This window comes from Ranitomeya imitator, chromosome 5 (assembly GCF_032444005.1).
Source record: "Ranitomeya imitator isolate aRanImi1 chromosome 5, aRanImi1.pri, whole genome shotgun sequence".
In the NCBI taxonomy this organism is placed as follows: Eukaryota; Metazoa; Chordata; class Amphibia; order Anura; family Dendrobatidae; genus Ranitomeya; species Ranitomeya imitator.
The window spans coordinates 151,301,723-151,322,751 of NC_091286.1; the positions used below are offsets into that span (position 1 = coordinate 151,301,723).

Consider the following 21,029-nt stretch of genomic DNA (forward strand, 5'->3'; position numbering starts at 1 on the left):
AAATTGATGCAACACTGGATAGATAAGAAAACCTCTGGTATCAACTGCTCCTCTTGTGACTACCCAGTGGTAACAAACAGTAGAAAGAGTAATGTGAACTGTTTTGCCAAAGTTCTCCAACACAAGTTGATAGTCTGCAAATCCCACTAATGATCTGAGCTGTAGCTACAGGATCCTCATAGGGTGGTCAAAGGACCTTCTAGCACCCTCCAACATTTAGGTTGAAAGTCCCATTCAGATGAATAGGATAGATAGTCCTCGATATTTTTTCAACAGATCTTCCAAGTTGTTTAGTTGATTTTTCACTTCACATAATCATGCAGTAAAATACCACAATAAATAATTTTATATCACATACATTTATTTTATAAAATGTATAAAGAACAAACATTATTGCAAAGTAAAGTGAACGAGGTTGTCCAATCCCTGAAAACAGACAAGTTGCTTAAGAATTACATTTTCCAATACATGTCATAGCATAGCACCATCAAATACGGTGTAACTGTAGTGAATTCTGAAGTTCCAACATAAACAGGTAGAAATGTACATAAAAGAATCAAATGTCACCAGTTATTGGAGATGGTAATTTGTTTTATTGCATAATGTTAGATGTTCTTGCTTACTGTTTCCATTACACGTAACACATTTACTACTACAAATATTTATTTTTTGTTAGTTTTTACTTATTATGCTATACTATACATTTTACAAATGAAGGAGCACTGGTACCTGATATTCCTGTTTAAATGTTTACATTTTGAGACTTATTTATGATTTGAGGAAGTATAATAACCTTAAAAAAAGTAATTGCTCCATGTTGTCACATTACTAACAAAATGGAAATTCAAATAAGTATGCATCTATAATTTGATAAGACATTACTGTAAATTGAGAGTAGGTACAACAAAAGAGATAGCTGTAGCAGCAACCCTTACTTTTTTCAAGTAAACTTCAATTAATCATAAAATGGACAATTATTTTAGTGGCTGCTAGATATTTTGAGGCCATCTGCTTATTGCTAAGTGAGTAAAGGTTGCTTATTGGTTGAAAACTATTTTTTCCTGTTATCTTGGAACACAGACGTTAAAACATTTTATTTCGAAACCTACTGTGCTAATTTTCTAAATCTGTTCTTGGTGGTCTTGTGATTGTCAGAAATGTAGAAAATGTATTAGGAAATGTCTCTTTTGGTATCTCATATCAAATCAATGCTGGAATTGATGGGCGCAAAACAATGTTATCCCAAAAGTAGAAAAAGAAGCTGAAAAAAAAAATAAACAGCACTAGTACAGTATAGAGTAATGTGAGCAAGATGTATTAGCATTGCAGTGATGACCTACTACAAGGGTTGTGATTTTGCCACGTTTTGAGGAAAAACGGAACATGTGCATTCTAAGGGTATGTTCACATTAAAATTTTTTCAAGGAAACGACAGGATTTTTTTGCATTTTTATCCTGAAGTTTTTTGCTAATGTTTTCTTAAAAGGGCATTTGGGCCAGAGAGAGGTGGCTGGTATGTTAGGAGTTAACATTTCTCTTGGAACCATCTCATCCTGAGTTCTGGCCAAGCTCCATGGATATCAGCTATGAAAAATAAAACCTCTATTTGCAGGAGAATGTCAGCAGACAGAAAAGCAAATCTTTTGCAAAATTGCTTAGTTTCATGCTGTCTAATAAAGTTAAGCAATTTAGTGTGTTTATTTAGATTTTGGGAGTTATTTTCTGCCATTTTTTAAATTCCATAAGGCAAATAATAAAATGCTAGCAGTTCTAGAAAATGCTAAAAAAATTCCCAAAAAGACATCTAATAGTATTCAAAGCATTTTTTAGCCGACCTATTGACTTCTATTGTAAATTATGCATCGATTTTTAGAGAAAGAAAATGTTTGAAAAATGGTCCAATCACTTCCTTTATCCATTGGAATTTGGTAAACCTGAAAGTGATCAAAAGTGTAAACTTGTGAACAACAAAGTCGTTTTGTAATAAAAATTGCTTGATGAGTCTATCGAGCATTTTCTGAATGCTTTTTTAGGCACTCTTTAGAGTGGATCTGTTCAAAAAATGCTTGACAGAAAATATCTTGTAAGCATACCTTAACTCCTTAATGACCTATGACATTTATATCCATCATAGGTCGCCACCCTACCCTTTTCTGAACATGACATCTGATCTGATCCACCTGCTGCAATCTCTGACAGCAGTATTTAACTCATGCAACCAGATACGCATCTTAGCTCAGCCCATCGACACATTTGTCACAGGATCGCAAGGCTTAGCCCATATAACAATTATACTAGTGTGAAGATGTGGACTGTCTTACTCTGCCCCTACCATAAACACAACCGTCGTATGCTTATGTATAATGTGAACAGTGTTATGTGTTTTATGCATTTAATGTCTATGTATCTAATCCCTATGTAATATGCTATTGATGTGTAGAAAAGCAGGGCAAACGCTGAGCCTCCATGATAGAGTATAAGTGTTTATAGAAAAAGAGAAGTAAGGATTATTGATAATATATGGTAGGAGACAGGGAATAGATAAGGAATATTTAATGTTACGTACATGCCCACAGATGGGAGGGGAATAGTGTTAATAAAAGGAGAGATACTTCCTGATTATGGATGGTTAGGAGTAGAAGAAGGTTTAAGCAAGTTCTTTGTGGCGTTCAAGTGCAGTGGCCTGCTAGGGCCAACATGGGTTTATCACTCGGGGCTGTGGAATGCCATACAACTCCTCCATGAGGATTCATTCATTGGACCCAGGACCTTGAGATTTGTGCAGGAGCCATCAGGCACATTGCACCTGCAGGCCTGCAGTAGAAGGTGGATTTGGATCATCAAAGATGAAAAATGATGAAATGCGGGTGCACTGCCATCGATGGGAGGGATCCATAGAGGTAGTGGAGACAGAAGAAAAAGGGATACTCTATCAGGAATGAGTGTTAGGGCTGAAGTTATGTCTGATACCTAAGGGAAAGATTGCAACCTGTTGTGCCCTATCCCTATCCCACATGCTCTACTGTAAGGACTGTGAAATGTTCAGCAAAAGTTTGACTGTTTAAAACCACTTGGTGTCCCCTAGATTGTGTGTGGCGGCTCCTGAAGACGGAAACCTGTAGTCAGCGGAGGCCTACCACCCGAAAGTGAATGTGATGCACCCCACACCCAGCAACACACTGGCACCCTACAGGAAAATTGGGACCCATTTCCAGAGTGTGCAGGAGCTACAGCTCGTACACGATTACATGGCACCTTTTACTAGCACTGTACCTGTTACTGGTACAGAGCCTAAGAAAATAGAGGTTATTTGAACCCAGTTTAATTGTGGTGTGTAAAGGAAAAGAACTAAAATCTAATAAAATATTTGCAACATTTCTTTTTATTATTAACATCTTAAAGGATTTCAAATCCAGTTTGAAACCAGAAAACATATTTGTTATAATTAAATGTGCGCATCTGTTCATATAATAAATCAAATTACCATATGCAATGAAACACACTGCATTTGCTGAAGTCATAAGTTTACATACACTTAGAATGCAGTAATTAAAACTCATATTTATTCCCTCCACAGTTTTCATGTCAACAAGTTATGTGGATGACTACTATGCACGTGACATAGGCAATTCACAATATCAAAATTCCATTGGGTCAGAAGTTTACATACACTAAATTGACTGCCTTTAAGTGTACTACCTTGGAAAATTCCAGAAAATTCTATCTTTTGATAGACTAATTGAAAGTGTACATGTCGCAGTATATTAAGGTCTACCTTCAGGGGTTATGTCCCTCTTTCCTTGACATTACTGTAAAATCAAAACAAAAAAAAGGTAAGATATCAGAAGAAGACTTGTGGACTTCCACAAGTCTAGTTCATCGTTGGGAGAAATTTCCAAACTCGTTAAGGTACTGGGTGCATCTGTATAAAGGATAATCTGCAAGTTTCCACACCATGGGATCACACATATCTACAAGTTAATCCTAGCGATAAATGTACTTTGGTGTAGAAAATACACATCAATCCAAGAACAACAGCAAATGACCATCCGAAAATGCTGGAGAAAAACAGTATAATTGTATTTATATCGAGAGTAAATCATGTTCTATTTTAACATGACCTCAAAGGCCCCTCAGTTGTGAAAAAGCTACTGCTCCAATAATGGCGGCAATTGAACATGGGGATAAAAATCTTAGATTTGGGAGAAAAGACCTCTGGTGTAATGAAATTAGGCGAAACTGTTTAACTACTATAAGCTGACCTGCAAACCACAGAATGCTGTCTTAAACTTTAAGATTTGGGTGTCAACTTCATGTTGTGGGGGTTATTTGCTGCACAAGTGACTGCGCTCCACAAAATAGATGGCAATGACAAAGCAGCTCAAAATATCAGCTAGCACATTAAAACATCGTCAAAAATGGGTCTTTCAAATAGAGTATGACCCCAAACATACTTACAAATGGCTTAAGGACAATAAGAATAAGAATAATCTGATGGAGCACCCATCACAGAGCCCTGACCCCACAGAAAATTTATAGACCGAATTTAAAAAAAAAAAAAGTGTGTGTCAAGGAAGGAGGCCTACGAGCCTGATTTAGCTACACCAATCAGGAGAGATGTACCAAAACTACAGGAATGTGTTATGTGAAGCTTGTGGAAGACTGAAATTTTGACCAAAGTTACACAATATAAAGGCAAAGATACCAAATGCTAGTCACGGGTATGTAAACTTCTGAGCCACTGAGAATGTGATGAAATAAATAAAAGCTTAAATAAGTTATTGTCACTAGCAATATTCTGTCATTCACATTCTCAACATACAGAAGTAATTCTAAAAAGAGAGGGAATGAGTGCTAGGATTTATGTCAGAAATTGTGAAAAAAAATAATTTTAATGAATACAGTTAAGGTGTAACATTACAGTATGTAATCTTATGACTTTGATTGTAATGTTTAAGAACAATGATTTAACAGCAATTATAAATGCACCGGCGTACAAATGTAGCTGACAAACAATTTGGTCTATCATTCATTTTCTATTGATCCAACTTAATAGTAAAGTAGTAAAATGGGTTGCAACCTAGGCAAACCCCTATTCTTGAGGAACCAAGCTAGACAATGAGAAGATTAAAAGGATTTGTCAACTGAAATCCTCAGTTATTAAAGGTTATTCAAAATATATTATTATTAGCAAGGGACTATTGAGGTCAATGTACTAAATGATTACAATGAGTTAGACATAACAAGAGCCACTCTTTTCACTGGCTTTTCAACGTAACTTAAACAGGAGTGCCCCAACAGAGGATCTGTGTAGTGCTCATATTAGCTAAAAGTGGAATCGCTCTTTAAATGCACATTGATGTGTGTTACTTCTTTATTGTAAGCACTGCAGTATCTATTTTATTATGTTAATTTATTTAACCTCCAGTTTTAGTCTGCTACTAATTTGACTATCTTTATATTACATGGATTAGTAAAAGAATAGAGTCGAGCTGGCCATACACTTTCTACAAATGTAGGCCATGCTTATTCAACCAACAGCTATTCTTCACGATTTCTCTATATACATGCCCAATCAGTAGGAGTAAGCTATTGTCAGTGCCTAACACTTGCTTCTATAGAGAACATTTATCAAAGAAGTGTCAGTAAGTATCCCATACACATTAGTCAGTCAATCCCAACAAAATTGGCAGGCTTGGCCTACATACACCTAATGTATGTGGTGGACTTTACCATGTACCACATATGACTGTATTGTTTCAGCTTACTAATGGGACCAGGGGATGGAAAAAGATTCCCTCTTTCTTATATAAATGAATAGATTTTTAATGTTAATATCTAATATTTATTACAGGAGATGTTCCTTTGGGATAACCCGTGTCCATATGCTCTAATTTGAAATAAGGATATCATAGAAGGACAACAATAATGTAGAGAAAACCAGCTAATAGGGAAAATGTCGGTCTGGCATTGGGTTCTCCCATCAAAATTAGACAATTGAATATTAAATGAGTTTCCTGTGATGCAACAGCCACTTTAAGTGCCTGGTTGTAACTTTTGAACTAGATAACTGCTTGTATATTGGTGAATACAGTGTAACATGGCCCAAATAAAAAAAATGGATGTACCCAATAAACAGAATGCAAATCAGAATTCACAGTTAATGCTAATGAACAATGGACTGAAGTCATTGGTAAATGCTGCATTTATGTTTATCAAGCTGTAGTCAGCTGTGGTACTGTGATATAGTTCATAGGTATAAATTATGCATGTTAAAGAAATGTGCCACCAAAGTAGAGAGAAAGTACTAATGTCCACAAGCAACTAGACACCAGGAAGAAGATCTATCAGATGTTTACTTAAAAGCAGGCTGTCCTATATCACATGAAAACTAGAAGCATAAGCATGATTGCAATGTGTATTTTTGAAGTGCACAGTGTTCTGCCAGTGGTTATTGATGGAGGCCATGTCTATTCAAAACAACAGTCAAGGTCTTACTTACAAGTAAGCATGCACAGCAAGCTTAGGGCACTCTTGCAAGTTTTTGAGTTGGTAATTCAGGTAAACTTTCTTTTCATGGGTTCACTGTAAGTGGCCAGTGTGCACCACAATAGATAATCATGATAGCAGTCTAACTTGGCTTCAATACGATTTAGAAGCAGCACCACGTTTAGTTTCACACAGTGTTCTTGTTATCTCTTGAAGCTTGTAGATTTCTTGTGATTTTTGTCCTATAATAATTTCCAATGTTGTGCCACCAATCTTTTATGTACAAGTCCATCAAATGGCACCAAATTTAGTAGGAAATAACCAGTTAAATTTTGGAATACTATTTTCAAGGCATTACCACTTTCCAGGAATGGGTACACCACATTCATACCACCCAACATAATTATGAGGCGTTCCAAAACCTATTTGTCCAAAATTCACAGGTTCTTGGGTGTAATGGCGATAATAACCTGTAATTAGAGAAAAATACATATTACTCTTCTACAAAGTGATTCTGAAATATTTAAAACAACTAATTATTATAGGCAAAACACTGATGAATAGTGTATTTAGACGTCACAACAACGTCTTGCAAGACCACAACATTCTACATGGACACCTGCGAAAACAGAAGCAAATGAACCAAAATATAGATGTTCTAAACAGAATGCTACAAAATACCTCTTGTTGGCAGATATGCAACAGATACAGACTTATTTCTGTGCAGGAGGAGTTTACACTTTTCTGACAGTAGATGGCAATGTTGTTACTGTTATATGCTTAGTTGAATGTAATGCATATACTTGTTGTACTTTGGTTTCACTTTCTCTCTGGTAAAAGGTCTTTTAGACTTCCTGTTATGCTGTATTAAGAAGCTGGTGCATGTACCTCATTTTCTGTGTAGATAAAAGTTGAATTACCCCATATAATCTACTCTTACAAGTTTCTTCTGTGACCAAACTATGCAACACCTCTAACTTATAAATTGTTCTCTAACTTATAAATTGCTCTATGTAGCAGAGAAGAGCTCTAAAACTGTGGTATACATAGGAGATGGAGAGCCTCATTCAGATGCTGTTTGACACCAACACATGTCTAACCAAAGAGGATAGAGATTCAAGTTGCTCCATGCCAGCTTTAGTACATTTTCACATTTTTCATTTTGTGTCTGCTAAACTTGAAGCACCTTGTACAGCATATTGTACAGGGTAAAATCACCCATTAAAATTTCAAAAAGATCAACCTTGAATGGGTCCATCAATCCATAAAAAGGTTGTCAGTAGTGATCAGCGAGTGTGCTCATTACTCGGATTTTCCGAGCATGCTGGGATGGCCTCCAAGTATTTTGGGCATGCTCGGAGATTATGTTTGAGTCACCGCAACTGCGTGATTGGGGCTGCTAGACAGCCTGAATAAATATGGGGATTCCCTAACAAACACGCAATCCCTGAATGTGTTCAGGTTGTCTAACAGCCATAAATCTTGCAGCTGCAATGACTCTAACATAATCTCCGAGTATGACCAAAATACTTGGAGACCACCCAAGCATGCTCGGAAAACCCGAGCAACGAGTACACTCGCTCATCACTAGTTGTCAGCCATACAATGCGCCTATATTGAACATTCTCCCTTGTACTTAGAGGACATATCAATTACTCAAAAAAAATTGTTAAATACTATTTAAATATGTCTTAATGACTCTGATTCTTCGACTATTTTATGTGTTCCGCTGCCTCTTTCCATTGCAGAGATATTCACATTTATTTCTTCTCAAACACAGTATGTGAAATCTCTACTTGCCATTTGACTGGGCATTTCTTCAAAACGTTCTCTGTGGGTGTCTGCTTTTACCCCGCCCTCTTTGGCACACAGCTTGCAGCATCTTACAGTGTTAGATCTGTTGCTGGGCTGTGATTGGCAGCATCTGGGTACCAAAAGCGAAAGTGCATGTCCCACGAGGAGACTCTAAAGAAATGCTCAGTTGTCCTTCAAAGCAAAGATTTCACATTGTTAGGCGATGCCTCTGTGGTCTCCCATTCAGGTTCAGCCGCTGCAGGTGCTGCTGAGCATAGACATCAGTCCCAGCGTCTAGCTCGGGCTCATGGGGTATGCTTGGTTACTGCTGGCTCTCCAGCCAAGCCTTTAGTAACCAGTAATATGCAGGGACACTCTGGCACTCTGGAGTCTAAGTCCGGAGATCACCGTACTGAGCATGTCCATGACATGGCGCCTTCTCATTGATGGTCAGTCGTCAGCTGCTCCGGTGATGTGGCAGTGCCAGATTGGTCCACGGGGAAGGTCCTGTCCAACTGCACATGAGCCTAGTGTATAAAAGGTTCTCAGAGGCGCACACCAGTGTGCTATCATTTTATGTAGGGCTATGTGAGTGGAGTCTCTAGCACTCTGTCTTCGAGTGTTGTGTGTCTGTCTAGTTTGGGACAGGCAGCTAGCATCAGTGGGAGCAGTTAGCCATTGGCTTAGCATCTGGTTCCTACATGTGTGTGGTTAGCACAGTAGCATTCCAGAGCAAGTGCAACCCTAGTAAGTGTAAGAGGGTGAACTGTAGTCCCACTGAGAGGGCACTAGGACCCTGTGGTTTTTGCCTATTGCAGAAGAGAACAGACCGTGCAAAACTCCCAGAGACAATGTGTGCTGCTGGGTGGGGTCTAGTGTCTCGGGTGTAAAGTGAAACTAGGAAGTGAGAAGTGAGAGAGAAAAAGGCGGGAAGCAAAGGCAGAAGCTGCTGTGATATCTTAAAGAGAGACTGTGTGTGGATTTACTGCAAGTGTTTTTGGAGGAAAAGAAGCTTTTGAGAGACTTTTTGTTGCTAACGTTCCCCTGGAGAAGAACTAACCTTTTGTTTAACTCTGTGAGAGACTTGTGAGGCTAACGTTTCCTGGAGAGGAGTTAACCCTTTATTTAACAAAAGACTGAGACTTTACTAAGAACCCAGTACGTATTTGGAAGTCTGTGGATTCCCTGTGCATTGAGTGGAGAACCAAGTCTGGGCAGACTGCTGATACAGAGACGGACGGATTGTCGTGGAAGCATTCCTAGGAGCTACAGAAGCAGAGACAACATCGTGAGACCACTAACTAAGTCCCCGGCGTTTGGGCTCGGCATCAGCCGACAAGATAAGAGGAGTTTGCTGTAACTTATTGGCGCTGAAGATATGAAATGGCTGCAGCCTGTGCGGATTCCTGCCTGAGAGGAAATCCATCTCAGGATACGGTACCATAGTTATAGATACCCGGGTATCTCTGCTCAGAGTGTTAGATTGTTACTTTAGAGGTGTATCTTATATTAGAGTTGTGTAAGTTATACTCAATGTGCCATTCCAGGGGCTCCCTTAATAACACTACATTCAATTTTCACTTGTTCCTGTTTTTAGTTGCCTGTTAGGTAAATTTCTTACTAGTCTGTTGTAGGATACAGTTCTCAGGAGACCTTGGAGTGGCACAGTGATTTCAGCTGCTGCTGAATTAGTGTATCTTTGGGGTGCATCTGTCTTAATATTCTCCATATTACCTTGATTATTTTGCCTTTGAGTAAATACCGTTGGAGATTTCTGCCTTGGTCTTGGTTTGTGACTCACTGGATCTTATTCGGACCTCTGGTCATTACATAAGTGTATTAAGCTCAGAGCATCTGTTCTGTTTCTGTGTGCAAGTGACACAGCTCAGTTGCAGAGCATCTCTTTCGTTTCTGTCTGCGAGTGACACAGCTCAGTTGCAGAGCATCTCTTTTGTTTCTGTGTGCGAGTGACACAGCTCAGTTGCAGGGCAACTCTTTTGTTTCTGTGTGCGAGTGACAGAGCTCAGTTGCAGAGCAGCTCTTTCGTTTCTGTGTGCAAGTTCAGTTCACGTGCTTGTCCTGTGATGTTTAATAGGACAGAGTATTCAGTACAAATTTGTTTCAGTACCTATCTGTGGAGTAACGGAGCTTGGTGCTTAATATTCCGTTCACACCATGTGACGTTAACACAGTGTGTCCAGGCAATCGCTCGCCGTGTGTTCCATCATTATTCACTAGCAGCAGTTTTCCATGGACCGCGGTTGCGATTGTGCTTTATTATTTATTTTATTTAGAGCAATCCGCTAACCCTAACTCATATTGCACTCCATAAGAAATAAATGTGAATATCTCTGTGATGGTATGACGCATCACAAAATGGTAAAAAAAAAAGGGTCAGAGTAAGTGGAACACTAAGATTTTTACAAGGTATTTCACTCAATTATTTGAGCATGTGACTTGCCATCTCTAACTATTTTCTGGTAAGGATATTGTGCTTTCCAGAATCATAGTGTGAGAGGGACATACAGTAAAACTGGTTTCAATAATTTGAATTATGAGGTAATTAGCAAAAAAAAACTGGTAGTTATACTGTATTGGCTGAGGTAGTGGGGGGGGGGAGTTTACCCTTGACTGTGACCCTGAAAACATAATAGTGTTATCAGTATATTTTTTAGAAAATTTAAAAAGCAAAGCCAAAAAGAATATTGTCAACAAAGAGTGGTGTACATAGAAATCATGGTTCCCCATAGCAATAGTCTTAAAAAGAAAAAATTAGGGGAGTAGGCAGAGTCACATTTCTCAACTTTTAAAACCAAGGAGACAGACACGTGTCACGACAGGTACATAGTAATTATGCCAATACTGAAGCCCTTTAGTGTTCTCACCCAAAACTATACCCCTTTCATGGCCCTTATAGAGTATAAAGTCCTCAAAAATGCCCCCAAACTGATTTACACCCCCATAGTGAATTCCCCCACAGCACCCCATTATGCTCATTATGATTACACCACAGTGCCTTCAGCAAAGTATGATGCCGCCACAGTAGCCCCAAAATAGTATAATTCCTCACCACATGATGCCCCTAAAGTTTCCCAAAACACAGTATTATAGCCACACAGCTTCCTTACAAATAGCATAATGACTCCATAGCCATCTGGCATGTAATGAAGTTTTGCTAGTCTATCCATAACCTGGAGGGGAAACGCTTCGGGGTCACAATTATGGACACCTATTAAGGGATGTACATTTATCTGTCCATTAGTATACAATGCAGTTTATCTGATTGCATATTGCGGTAGCCAATTGTGAATATCCTATGCATATCTAACCACAGCATTAGGACTGGTTGTACTTGTGTTCAATTATGGTACTCTTTTAACACTGTCTATCTTGCTAGTTTGATTGGGATGCATTGAGATCCAGGGTATACCTATACAGCTGTTGAATTCTGTTGTGGGGTACTGTAAGGTTCTAGCAGGTACGCGGATGTAGTGACAAGCAGGAGGCAGAGTAAGAGTTAATGGGTTTTTTATATAAAGTTATCACAGCAATAGATACTCCACGCAGGGAGTAAGGGGGTGAAGGTAAATAGGAACACAAAGTGTAAACGGTAATAGAGTAATAACAGAGGGTCAAAAAATGAGTTAACCTATCAGTCTCTGGTTCCTGAACGGTAGAGGCTGAAAAATCCCATGATGGTGCCGTAGGTGGCACGAGATGTCTCTGAGCCGGTCCTGGAGAAAAGTGAAGCACTGTCTCTGAACAGTGACAAAGTATCCTGGTCTTCCTACATGTGGTCTCGTGGTCCTGGAACAATGTGCTGACCGAGGGGAGGTCTGGAGCACCGCAAATGGTGTACAAAGTCCCGGAGTGGAGGCTGCAGTCTCACTACTACAAACTGCATGCACGGTAGGATCAGTACTGCAAAGAGTGTCGACAGTTGTCAGCGGTACAGACCGGTTAGTACTGTTGAGGTCAGAGGGTAACGGAGTAACGGTCTCTGGAGGTATACTGTCTGTATGAACAAGGTATGGGAGGGTGCAATGCGGGCCTGTAGGTTGGCATCGGTCAGCAGAGAGGGAGTCAACCTTCTCCTGTCGCATGTGCTGGGTACCCGCTAAAAGCCCTGTTCTCCCGTGCTCAGTCTCTTTTATATCAGACTCGCCCCCAACAGTCAGGTGCAAAGGCCTGCTCCGGTCAGAAAGTGCTTTCCCTGGCAACAATGGTGACAGCCCTGAAAGTTCTGGCCTTGTGTAAGAGATCACCTTCTCTCTTCCACCTTGTATCTGTGACAACACAGTCCATGTATCTATGTCAAAGTCCATGCAAACTCACGTCAGTGTGGAGAATAAACAGTTGAGAAAAGTACCCATTGTCAAAGACGGAGTCTCCTAATTTTGGTATATGTATACAGTATATTAATGACTATTATGTCTTTGTTTCTTGTTGTAGAATCTGTTTTTAAAGTGTACAGTACGTATGTGTACGTATGTAAGGTCACTCTATGGACTTTTAGGGCCAGTCACTGAGAAACGCAGGCGCCTTCTCTTGTGTTGCCTATTAGGGTGTCAACCTTGATGGATATGTAGGTTTCCTATTTTAGGGCCTTTAAGAGATATTGTAGTGGCTATATTGCCACATTCCCTTTCTGTACCTTTATTTGCATTTTTCTATTTCTTTTTTCCTGTTTTTAATATTTAACTATTTCTTTTTTGTATAACCATTAAAGAAAAATATTTTAGTAATAAGGGTTTTTTAACTTGTTAGATTGATTTTCCCCACAGCCCCAACTTGCAGTATGATGACCACCCGCAATCCTCCCCACATAGTATGAGGGCCCTTACACACAATATGAGGTCCCCCACAAAATTTCACAGGACCCCACAAACTAAAATGTTACCCACAGCCCCCAATAAAGTAAGAGGGCCTCCACAGTACCACAAACAATATGATGTTCCCTATAACCGTAACATGTAGTTTGAGGGTCAACAGATAATGAGGGCCTCCATATACAATATGATGGGCCCCCCGTAACCCTCCACTCAGTATAAGGGGCCCCAAGAACCCCAACACAGTATGAGAACCCTCCACACAGTTTTGATAGCCCTGTAGCCACACATACAAAAAAACAAACTACTCACCTTCTGCCATTCCTCAGATGTCTACTCTGGTCAGTGCACTGTGCCGACAGATGCTCCAAAAGACGTCATAGAGTGTCTGCTTGTCTGATGTGATGACGTCCATTGATGTAGCATTGAAATTGTGATGAAAGTCAGGGGAAATTTGGAGGGAGTGGTGCCACTTGGCACCAGGCCCCTTAGCTCATGTGCCCTATAGCGGCGGCATGGTCTGCCACTATGGACGGTACACCCCTGTCACTAAATATGCCTACCTTTAATTGCAGGCAACACTTGGAATTCAGAAGATGGATCTGTTCTTCCTTCCATGTAAGAGTCCACAAACTGACAATGATCTTCTCCTCTTCCCCAACTGTCTCCTATACTGTAAAATGTGTCTAAAACAAAAGAGTAAAAATACTTTCAATATATTTACGATTGTTTCAAACCGGAGTTTCAGTGTTTTACTTATGCACCATATTATGAAATTAACAATTTACTGTAATGTATGTAAGATTCTTAATATGCTTTAAAGGGAAACTATCACTTTGTACCTGTATTGTACAGATACTGGCTGGTGACTGGCCCATGCAGTATTTTGAACACTCACATTTATTATACTGATGGCTGGACCTTGCACGACAAGCACTTTATTTTTACCTTTTGTGTCTCCTCTATTTCTTCATAGATTGTAAGCTTGCGAGCAGGGCACTCACTCCTATTGGTATGCGTTGAACTATGTGTAAGGCTATGTTCACATGTCCAGTATTGATCAGTTAGAACTGATGATGCACAAAAGGTGAAATAAAGTGCTTGTCATGTAAAGTCCAACCATCAGTAAAATAGATAGGAGCTTTCAAATAACGCTGCATAAATCAGTCACCAGCCAGTATATGTATAATATACAGTTAGGTCCATATATATTTGGACAGAGACAACATTTTTCTAATTTTGGTTATAGACATTACCACAATGAATTTTAAACAAAACAATTCAGATGCAGTTGAAGTTCAGACTTTCAGCTTTCATTTGAGGGTATCCACATTAAAATTGGATGGAGGGTTTAGGAGTTTCAGCTCCTTAACATGTTCCACCCTGTTTTTAAAGGGACCAAAAGTAATTGGACAATTGACTCCAAGGCTATTTCATGGAGAGGTGTGGGCGATCCCTTTGTTATGTCATTCGCAATTAAGCACATAAAAGGCTTGGAGTTGATTTGAGGTGTGGTGCTTGCATTTGGAAGGTTTTGCTGTTTAGTAAACATGCGGTCAAAGGAGCTCTCCATGCAGGTGAAACAATCCATCCTTAAGCTGCAAAAACAGAAAAAACCCATCCGAGGAATTGCTACAATATTAGGAGTGGCAAAATCTACAGTTTGGTACATCCTGAGAAAGAAAGAAAGCAGTGGTGAACTCATCAATACAAAAAGACCTGGGCGCCCACGGAAGACAACAGTGGAGGATGATCACAGAATAATCTCCATGGTGAAGAGAAACCCCTTCACAACAGCCAACCAAGTGAACAACACTCTCTGGGAGGTAGGCGTATCAATATCCAAATCTACCATAAAGAGAAGACTGCATGAAAGTAAATACAGAGGGTTCACTGCACGGTGCAAGCCACTCATAAGCATCAAGAATAAAAAGGCTAGACTGGACTTTGCTAAAAAACATTTAAAAAAGCCAGCACAGTTCTGGAAGAACATTCTTTGGACAGATGAAACCAACATCAACCTCTACCAGAATGATGGAAAGAGAAAAGTATGGCGAAGGCGTGGTAGAGCTCATGATCCAAAGCATACCAAATCATCTGTAAAACACGGCGGAGGCAGTGTGATGGCTTGGGCATGCATGGCTGTCAGTGGCACTGGGTCACTAGTGTTTATTGATGATGTGACACAGGACAGAAGCAGCCGAATGAATTCTGAGGTATTCAGAGCCATACTGTGTGCTCAGATCCAGCCAAATGCAGCCAAACTGATTGGTCGTCGTTTCATACTACAGATGGACAATTACCCAAAACATAAAGCCAAAGCAACCCAGGAGTTTATTAAAGCAAAGAAGTGGAATATTCTTGAATGGCCAAGTCAGTCACCTGTTCTCAACCCAATTGAGCAGCATTTCACTTGTTAAAGACTAAACTTCAGACAGAAAGGCCCACAAACAAACAGCAACTGATAACCACCACAGTGAAGGCCTGGCAGAGCATCAAAAAGGAGGAAACACAGCGTCTGGTGATGTCCATGAGCTCAAGACTTCAGGCAGTCATTGCCAACAAAGGGTTTTCAACCAAGTACTAAAAATGAACATTTTATTTAAAATTATTTAATCTGACCAATTACTTTTGGTCCCTTTAAAAACAGGGTGGCACAAGTTAAGGAGCTGAAACTCCTAAACCCTTCATCCAATTTTAATGTGGATACCCTCAAATGAAAGCTGGAAGTCTGAACTTCAACTGCATCTGAATTGTTGTTTTTTTTAATTCATTGTGGTAATGTCTATAACCAAAATTAGAAAAGTGTTGTCTCTGTCCAAATATATATGGACCTAACTGTAGTTACAAAGTGCTACTAAGTGTGGGGATAGTTAGGGTATGTGCACACGATGCGGATATTGCTGCGGATCCGCAGCGGTTTTGACGCTGCGAATTCGCATCTGTTTTCCATGCGTTTACAGTACCATGTAAACCTATGGAAAACAAAATCTGCAGTGCACATTCTGCGGGAAACGTGAGGAAACGATGCGTTGTTTATTCCGTAGCATGTTCATTCTTTGTGCGGATTCTGCAGCGGTTTACACCTGCTCCATAATAGGAATCCGCAGGTGTAAATCCGCAGGTGGAATCCGCACAAAAAATGCAAAAAAAATGCAGTAAATCCGCGTTAATTCTGCAGGTAATCCTCAGTGCGCACCAAAATCAGTCCGGAAAAATCTGCAGGACTTTCTGCAACGTGTACACGTAGCCTTAGTTAGATTAGTGAGGTGATAGGCCTGTCTAGAGAAATATGTTTATAGGGCACGCTTGAACTGTGGATACTTGGAATTAACAAGATTGTCTGGGAATTTCGCATTCAAGAAAACTGGTTCAGCACAAGAGAAGTTCTGGAGATTGGAGTGGAAAGTTTGGATTATAGAGGATGCTGGTCTTATGTCATTAGCAAAATAAAGAGGACGGGTAAAGTGGTTGACAGAGATGATGGTGCAGAACTGCTGAGAGCTTTGTGTGCAAGTATGATAAATAATAATCTTTATTTTTATATAGCGCTAACATATTCCGCAGCGCTTTACAGTTTGCACACATTATCATCACTGTCCCCAAAGGGGCTCACAATCTAGATTCCCTATTAGTATGTCTTTGGAGTGTGGGAGGAAACCGGAGTACCCGGAGGAAACCCACGCAAACACGGAGAGAACATACAAACTCTTTGCAGATGTTGTCCTGGGTGGGATTAGAACCCAGGACCCCAGCGCTGCAAGGCTGCAGTACTATCCACTGCGCCACCGTGCTGCCCATGTATATTGGATTCTGTAGTGAATGATCAACCAGTGCAAAGACTGGCACATGATAGCGGCATCATTGTAGTGGCTGGACAGAACTATGATCCTGGCTGCTGCATTCAGCTTGTAGTAAAAGGGTTTACATAGCAGAGATTATGCCAAGAGCAATGCTTAAAATAAGATTCCAAATATTGTGTTGGCTTTTGCGAACGTGACATGCTATAAGTGACTGGTGTTTATTTCTCCCTTCTCAAGCAAGGACCATACATTTCCCAAAGTTATGGTTTGAGCAGAAATCCACTTTAAATCGTTACTATAACTACAGCAGTAATATTTTTGTAGTTTTCTATATTTTATCCTATACATTCCATATTCCATTGGTATTCCTATTTTCTTAGTACTCGGGTGTTCCTAATTTAGTGTGACGTGAATTTTTACTATAAATTCTCACAAATGATTGACAAAACTCCTATTAATTTTAACCCCTTTCTGCCAGCTGACAGGATAGTACATCAGCTGGCAGTATCCCCCACTTTGAGGTGGGCTCCAGCGATGAGCCCACCTCAAAGCCGCGTCATGTCAGCTGTTATAAACAGCTGACATGTGGCCGCAATCGGCGTGAGCGGAATTAACTAGTTAAATGCCTCTGTCAAACAATGACAGTGGCATTTAACAAGCGTCACTGGCTGCGCGGCTGGAAGCGCTCATACCGCTTAACCCTGTCACATGATCGGGGGTCATCGGTGCATTGCCATAACAACCTGAGGTCTCCTTGAAACCTCTATGGTTGTTGATGGCCGATTGCTATGAGCGCCACCCTGTGGTCGGCGCTCATAGCAATGCTGCATTTCTGCTACATTGAGGTGATCTGTGCTTCACCTCTATGTAGCAGAAGCGATCGTATAGTGTATGCTTCTAGCCTTCCTATTGAAGCATGCCAAAAAAAAAGTGTTTAAAAATATAAAAAATTTAAAAATGTAAAAGTTCAAATCACCCCCTTTCACCCCAATCAAAATAAAACAATAAAAAAAATCAAACCTACACATATTTGGTATCGCCACATTCAGAATCGCCCGATCTATCAATAAAAAAAAGATTAACCTGATCGCTAAACGGCATAGCGATAAAAAAAATCAAAATGCCAAAATTACATTTTTTTGGTCGCCACAACATTGCATTAAAATGCAATAACGGGTGATCAAAAAAACATATCTGCACAAAAGTGGTATAATTAAAAACGTCAGCTTGGCATGCAAAAAATAAGCCCTCACCCAACCCCAGATCATGAAAAATGGAGACGCTATGGGTATCAGAAAATTGCGCCATTTTTTTAAGCAAATTTTTTAATTTTTTTCACCACTTAGATAAAAAAGAACCTAGATATGTTTGGTGTCTATGAACTAATGGCCTGGAAAATCATAATGGCAGGTCAGTTTTAGCATTTCGTGAACCCAGCAAAAAAGCCAAACAAAAAACCAGTGTGGGATTGCACTTTTTTTGCAATTTCATCGCACTTGGAATTTTTTTACCTTTTCTGTTATATGACATGGTAAAACCAATGGTATAGTTCAAAAGTACAACTAGTCCTGCAAAACATAAGCCCTCACATGGCTGTATTGATGGAAAAATAAAAAAGTTATGGCTCTGGAAAGAAGGGGAGAGAAAAACAAAAAAGAAAAATGCTCCTGGCGTTAAAAAAAAAGTACACTACCTATACCTTCCAGTTCTCAGCCTTGATGGTGGTCCCATTGGCAAAAAAATCAATAATCATAGGAATCACTAATTTGATAAAACCTTAAAGATTGTTTTGTATAATATTATTCAAAAGATTCTGTTAAGTCCAATCTTCTTTTCCACCCCGCTCATAAAAGTGTGTTCATCGTGTTCTATTCATGAAGTCTTACTAAAGCTTGTCTCTTCACAATAAAGCACTTACCTCTTAGATTTTCGCTCAGGTAAATCTTATACCTCAAAGAATTACAAAGGATAACTCCTACAAATTTCCGGTACCATGTTCGTTTGACATACTGTTTTCCATGACAACCAGAATAACTTGAATCATGTTTGAATGCAAAAGGAATCCAAATGGGTTCACCACCTTATAAGAGAATGAAAAGGGGGTATAATTACAATGTGGAGATTTTGATAAATGGCTGCAGAATATTATAACATGTTGTCCTCAGGCTCAGTATATACCGTGTAGTACATACAAAACTATGAACACAACAGCTCTGTAGAGTCTTTCAACTAATATATTTCATTTATCACATTTAATTTAAAAAGTATGTAAAAGAAAGTAAATAATTTACCTGGTGGCCTTACGATAAGCAATGGGTTGTCTGTGGGGAAGAAAATAGAAAGCATAAATATCAGTATAACAGGAACAGAAAATCACCTGCACAAATGAAACTTTTAGAGGTTGTTTGGTGATAGGTCATTTTTGGTAGGTGATAACTTGATTGGAGGGTCCATTGTGACCCACTCTTATCGATAGAATGGGACCTTTTATCCCTGTTAAAATGGAGCAGCACATGCTCGACCACTGCTCATTTTATTCCTTACAAGGCTGCCAAACAATCAGATATCAGACCTACCACTCCATTTTGTAATGGGAATAAAAGTTCTCGTTGATAAAAATTCCAAATTCTGCTGATTAGTACAGGTCCTGGTGGTAGAACACACGCTAATCAGCAAGTTATCACCTATCCAATTGATTTGTTTTCACTGAATAACCCCTTTAAGAAGGTTCTTTGAAGAGAATTTAAGGACATACAGGTGCTTCTCACAAAATTAGAATATCATCAAAAAGTTAATTTATTTCAGTTCTTCAATACAAAAAATTAAACTCATATAATATAGAGTCATTACAAACAGAGTGATCTATTTCAAGTGTTTATTTCTGTATATGTTGATGATTATGGCTTACAGCCAATGAAAACCCAAAAGTCACTATCTCAGTAAATTAGAATAAGTAACAAAAAACACTTGCAAAGGCTTCATAAGTTTTTCAAATGGTCCCTAATTCTGTTTCAGTCGGCTCCACAATTATGGTGAAGAATGCTGACTTGACAGATGTCCAGAAAGCAGTTATTGACACACTCCACAAGGAGGGTAAGCCACAAAAGGTTATTGCTAATGGAGCTGGCTGTTCACAGAGTGCTGTATCCAAGCATATTAATGGAAAGTTGAATGGAAGGAAAAAAATGTGGTAGAAAAAGGTGCACAAGCAACCGGGATAACTGTGGCCTTGAAAGGATTGTTAAGAAAAGGCCATTCAAAAATTTGGTGGACATTCTCAAGGAGTGGACTACTGCTGGAGTCATTGCTTCAAGAGCCACCACACACAGACATACCCAGGACATGGGCTACAAGTGTCACATTCCTTGTGTCAAGCCACTCATGACAAATAGACAATGCCAGAAGCATCTCACGTAGGCCAAGGACAAAAAGAACTGGACTGTTGCTCAGTGGTCCAGTGTTGTTTTCAGATTAAAGAAAATGTTGCATTTCATTTAGAAATCAAGGTCCCAGGGTCTGGAGGAAGAGTGGAGAGGCACGTAATCCAAGCTGCTTGAGGTCTAGTGTGAAGTTTCTACAATCAATGATGGTTTGGAGAGCCATGTCATCTGCTGGTGTAGGTCCACTGTGTTTTATCAAGACCAAAGTCAGCGCAGCCGTCTACCAGGAAATTTTTGAGCACTTCATGCTTCTTTCTGCCGACAAGCTTTCTGGAGATGGAAATTTCATTCTCCAGCAGACGGTTCTTTGAAGAGGATAATTTATTTCAGTTGTTCAGTACAAAAAGTGAAACTTATGTATAATATAGAATCATTACAAACAGAGTGATCTATTTCAAGTGTTTATTTCTCTTTATGTTGAGACTATGGCTTACCCAAAAGTCATTATCTCAGTAAATTACAATACTTTATAACATCAGCTTGAAAAATTCTTGAAAAATTCTCTATGGGGTTAAGGTAAGGCGAGTTTGCTGGCCAATCAACAGTGATACTGTTGCTTTTAAACCAGAAATTGGTACCTTTGGCAGTGTGGACGGGTGCCAAGTCCTGCTGCAGAATGAAATTTCCATCTCCAAAAAGGTTGTCAGCAGAGGGAAGCAAGAAGTGCTCTAAAA

General features: G+C 39.5%; 1 protein-coding gene across 2 annotated transcripts in view; it reads right to left on the reverse strand.

The window, feature by feature from the left end:
- Positions 1-340: 340 nt before the first annotated feature.
- The window catches only part of FNDC1 (fibronectin type III domain containing 1), a 392,429-nt gene continuing 371,740 nt past the window's right edge, over positions 341-21,029 (reverse strand). For both annotated transcript variants that reach the window (XM_069769220.1, XM_069769221.1), the window contains 4 exons: positions 19,207-19,236; positions 18,834-18,995; positions 13,676-13,798; positions 341-6,959 (listed from right to left, as the gene is read on the reverse strand). In XM_069769220.1, coding sequence (XP_069625321.1) covers positions 6,844-6,959; positions 13,676-13,798; positions 18,834-18,995; positions 19,207-19,236 — 431 coding nt within the window. In that variant the 3' untranslated portion in view covers positions 341-6,843. The remainder of the gene's footprint in view (positions 6,960-13,675; positions 13,799-18,833; positions 18,996-19,206; positions 19,237-21,029) is intronic.